The 4,950-nt window shown below is 48.9% G+C and overlaps 1 protein-coding gene across 1 annotated transcript in view; it reads right to left on the bottom strand.

Moving 5' to 3' along the window:
* MYO18B (myosin XVIIIB) overlaps window positions 1–4,950 on the bottom strand; it is a 270,882-nt gene that overhangs the window by 177,282 nt on the left and 88,650 nt on the right. The window contains exon 18 of the mRNA XM_011374654.2: window positions 655–814. Coding sequence (XP_011372956.1) covers window positions 655–814 — 160 coding nt within the window. The remainder of the gene's footprint in view (window positions 1–654; window positions 815–4,950) is intronic.

Here is a 4,950-nt window from a genome sequence, read left to right on the forward strand (position 1 = left end):
GAGTGATCACTAAATATTCCTTCCCCACACTCATGCCCCTAGCACCTCCCCGGTGGTCTCAGCTTCTCTTCTTGTCTCCAAGCTCTGCCCCTGCAGGATTCCAGCATTGAACTTGGAAGGATCACCATGCATATTTGTGTGTGTGCACGCACAGACACGCGCGCGCGCACACACACACACTTCCCAGTAACTCTTTGAACCAAAGGCAGCTATTGTTGCCAGCTCTCTGCCAGCACTTCTGAAAAGAGCAGTCAGGGAATGCTGTGAGCTTTTTTTTTTAATGCTACAAAACATCATCACTTCGGTTTTATGATCCCCTCGTTCTAGGATGCCCATAAAAGTTGTTCCAGTCACATCATCTCTCAGATACTTAATAAAAGCCGAAGAAAGGCAAAAAGCCAAAATAACAAGTCACAGCTTTTGAGCTTTCGTTCCACCTTTCCAGAAGATAGCTCTTCTCCTCGGCTGAACTCATGCTGGCCCCAGGGAGACATTGTACTGCTCCAGTTTGAGTTACAGTACTTTGTGTCATTAGGAACAGGTTCCTAAACCGGCCCTCACTCACTGTGTTATTGCGACCGCATGGTCTCAGTGGGGAAGGAACCTCAGTGCCCTGAATGTCCCCAGCCTGTCCCCAGCCCTGGCCGGACCCACCTTTTTGACTGCTGCAGGATCTGGGGGGCGTCCCGGGCCGAAAGGTTGGGCTTGGCCTTGTGAAGCCAGCCTGTGAGGTCATAGCGCACAGGGTCCTGCCCCCGCTGGTGGGAAATCTCGCACTGGAGGGGCTGCTCACACTGTCGAAGGGCAGAGGCCCCTGAAAGCAGACACAGCACATGAGTTGGGGGCCTAGCGGGGACACTCTGCAATCGCTTGGCCTCACCAAGAACACACTTTTTCCATTTTAATATTTCCGGGTAGCTAAAGCTGACAGTTCTGGGGACCCAGACTTCTCCGGCTTTGTGCATTCGCATGCATTATTTCCAACGTGGATTCTATTTCTCTGTGCTTTCTTTATTCCAAGATATCTGTTTTCCCCAAACATCATTAGTGTATACAGTCTTCATGATTTTTTTTTTTTTTTACCATACTCATGTATCATCTGAGCTGCTACTAATGTTTTTCTTAACTCGACTCACATTTTTACAAGTAAATCCATTTATAAAGAAACATTATATTGTAGGTTCGGTGTGCAAGCTGTATGTATTTTCTAATATTCATGGAAATAGGTACATAATTATTAAACATTTTGAAAAAATTTATTTGTGTGACACCTAAAATCGTCTTAAATACCATCAACCAAATAAATGCACAGCCTACTCTTGGGAGATGCTGGCAGACACTTGGTTGTAAAGGACTGAGTGAGAGAAACAAACAGGTTTGGAGTTAGAGAAGACCTGAGTGCAAATCTTGACTCTACTGATTACTATGTGACATGGGCCAAGACAGTTAAATCTCTTAGCTTCAGTCTTATCTTCCGTAAAATATAGATTAAATAATACATACCTCCCAGGGTGGCATAAGGCTCAAAGGGGATAATGTATATAAAATATTTTAGTGGCATGCCTGGCACATAGTAGTCACTCAGTGAGCAGTAGTGGGTGTCACTGATGTTTCCTGCATGGAAACTTTTGCTGATGCTCTGGAGTTACTACGGGTTTGTCTCCACATGCCCCGTGGTCAGCTTCATGCCTGGCACAAGAATAGAGTCTGGAAGTGCTTGTGGAATGAATGAATACATGAATGAATGAACTACTGGTCATGAATCATATCACTCTAATTGCAGCGACACCGTCAGGTTGAGTAATGGCTCCAGGACAATTATTATCAAGAACGGTAGCCTAGTTTTGGTGCTTGTATCTACTCTGAATGATCTTTCTACATTTTCCAGTCTTGCTATTGTCAACATACTAAAACGTGTAGGTACTAGGGTCTTTGAGTCCCTCCTCCAAATCCTGACTAGCTACCTCTACACTGCAGTGTTCTTGGAATTCTGTACAAAATAAATGCAGTCGGAGAGTCTACAGGCAGCTGATGAGTAAGGGGCATGGATTCTGCCATCTGTTTGGATGGCCGGAGGTCCTTTGAGCTCACTTCCTGGTCTCCTCTGCATTCTGGATAATTGAAGTCACCAGCAAGGAACACTTTCAGTTAAGCGAAGTATTATTGCATTGAGAGCCTCTCGTGAGCCTTTCAGAGCCTTTCAGTCTCCCTCAAGGAGTCGCCCTCCAATGGGAGAGAAAAGCAAGATGATAGAGTGCATGCCCAGCTCTGGCCCACACGTCCACACTGCCCGGACAATGCTGTAGGTATTGGCACGGATCCTTCCCTGCAATGGACTGAAAGAAACTTGAGGGCAGGGCCCATGTTCATTCATTGTTATGTCCAGCAGCCAGCACAGAGCTGGGCTCTGAATGAGGGAGGACCCCAGCAGCATCTGGGGAGTGGGAGGGGCCCAAGGCAAGAGAGAGAAAAGGATGTTCACATTTGCTAAGCCCCAGGCAGTCTCTACTAGGCATGCTACCACACGTGATGTCATTCAATCCCCACTCTGGTCCATGATGTGTGCGTCACTGGGCTGGTTTCCAGAAGGTGACACTGAAGTTCAGGGAGTTGAGACGGCTTGACTAAAGTTGCACGGCAGTTGGCGCAGAGTCAAGGTGAGGACATGTTTGCCAACCACAAAGCCCGTCTCTGTCCCAGGACGTGGCCCAATCGACGGAGGTACCGTGTCTCCCAAGAACCATCTAGAAAACAGCTTCCAGGACACAGACCTGCTCATTCTCCTCCCTCTCCTCTTTCTCCCAGTGGTTTCTGTCATAGTTTTGTTCATCCAAGTATATCACTTTCAGGAACCCCTAGAAATGCCTATAAAATGTGGCATCAGTGATATCACCTCTCCCAGGAGCCTAACCCCCCAGACTGGGGTAAGAGCTTCTCCTGGACCCTCTGCCCTGGGCATCCGCCCCCTGTGGCTGTGATGTGAATGCCTGCTGCCTGACTGTCCACTGTGCGCAGGCTCTGGGAGGGCTGCCCCCAGCCCCGTCCTGGGCCCGCTGCCCAGCAAATGCACCTTGGGTGAGAAGTAATGGTTAGTGAGCACTGGGTTAGCCAGAAAGCCCCACATATTCTGCTTGATTGAATGTTCTCATTAACTCAGAACTAATCAGAAAGTCCCAGAGGCAAAAGATCTTTTTTTTTATTTTTTTAACTAAAATGTCTGAGTTAATGTGTCTGCTTCAGTGGGTCCAAGACAAAGGATATAACAGTCTCTCCTCTGGGAACTTGAGAACCTCACAGCATCCTGCTGAGGTGTCTGGGATTGGCAGCATCGGGCCTCACAGGGAAAGGAGACGGGGCCACAGATCTAGCCAAATCCCTTCCGGTCCCAGCCACTCCCTACAAGACACTTTCTGCTTCTGACCCTACTTTCTTTCTGTCTCTTTTGCCCAAAAGTTAAAATCCAGAAAACGTTCCATTTGAGAAATCCATTTCATCTGATTCTGATCATTGGGTTTTCACATATTCATCCATTCTGTATCCAAATTCATCTCACTCCTCACTGTGTCAGCGCTACTCTAGGTGCTGCAGATACAGACAGGACCAGGCTGGCCCCTGCCATCGCAGAGCTGGCATTCCCATGAGGACAAATGCCTGAGGTCCCATGGTGATGGCTGTCATGGAGCAGAGGAAAGCAGGGGAAGGGAGACAGGGGTATGAATGAGGAGGGGTTATTATTTTACACAAGGTGGTCGGGCAGGCCCCTGAGACACGCAGGAGGTAAGGGAGAGAGTCATGCTGAAGTGTGTCAGAAGAGCGTTCCAGGCAAAAGGAACTGCCAATTGCGGGACCCTGAGGTGAGGATGTGCTTGGTGTGTTTAAGGAGCGGCTGAGAGAGCCGCGTGGTTGGAACAGAGTGAACAAGGATGGGGAAGGAGAAATGGCAGATTCCGCAAAGGCTTTGCTATGGTCCAGGTACTGGGGGGACAGCAGAGAAGAGACGGATGTGCATGCTGCACCTTCGGGGGCTCACAGGGTAGTCGGGGGACAATGAGAAGCAAGTAAATAGATAACCAAACATTCCAGAAACTGGAACGGGGCCCTGAAGGAAATAACCAGGGAGATATGATGGGACAGCCTGGCTGCAAAGGGAGCAGCTTCAGACAGGGGTCAGGAAGGGCTCTGAGGAGGAGCCCTCTGAGCAGAGGACTGAAGGAGAGTGTATATAAACGCTTCTTGGCACACATGGGCTCATCTGTCCTTGTTACAACCCCCTAGGAGGTGATTTCCCGGAAGTCACACACTTTACAATTAAGTGGAGCGGGGATCCAACCCAGGTCTCTGGAAACTGAAGCCTGGGTGAGCTTTTAACAGCTGTGGTCCTGGCTTCCTCTGCATCTGGGTGAGTTTTCTCCTCTACCACTCACCGCTGTTCCCCCTTCAAAAAATCACAACTCCATTCTTGGGCCCTAGAGACATTCACTAGAGACAAGGGCTACTTTCATAGCCTGAAGAGAAGCCATGGATCTGGCTTCCCTTTGGAGTGAGGCCTCCTGGGTACCACGTTGGCTCTGTTATCAGCACGTGCATGGCCATGGTAAGGCACCTCGTCTTTCGGAGGCTTCAGTTAGCCCCCTGCAGGTGGGGTGTAATGAAACCCATCATGCCTGTCTTAGACTAAAAGCTCCACACATAGCAGTTTCCTCTGCCCTTCCACCCTTGTTCACTGGCTGGCAAAGAGGAATACTTTAGAGAACAGAGGTGATCATCACCAGGGTCAAGTCAAGTGCCAGGACCCCTCCAGGGCCAGGGCAGTCCAGAGCTTCATATGACTCTCCTGGGCTCTCGGCACTTTTGCTTTCATGGGCCCCTTCTATATGTATATATAATCAAAGTACCATAACTAGATGGCTTAAGCAACATAAATTTATATTCTCACGGTCCTGGAGGCTG

The sequence above is a fragment of the Pteropus vampyrus genome, unplaced genomic scaffold, assembly GCF_000151845.1.
Source record: "Pteropus vampyrus isolate Shadow unplaced genomic scaffold, Pvam_2.0 Scaffold251, whole genome shotgun sequence".
Classification (NCBI taxonomy): Eukaryota; Metazoa; Chordata; class Mammalia; order Chiroptera; family Pteropodidae; genus Pteropus; species Pteropus vampyrus.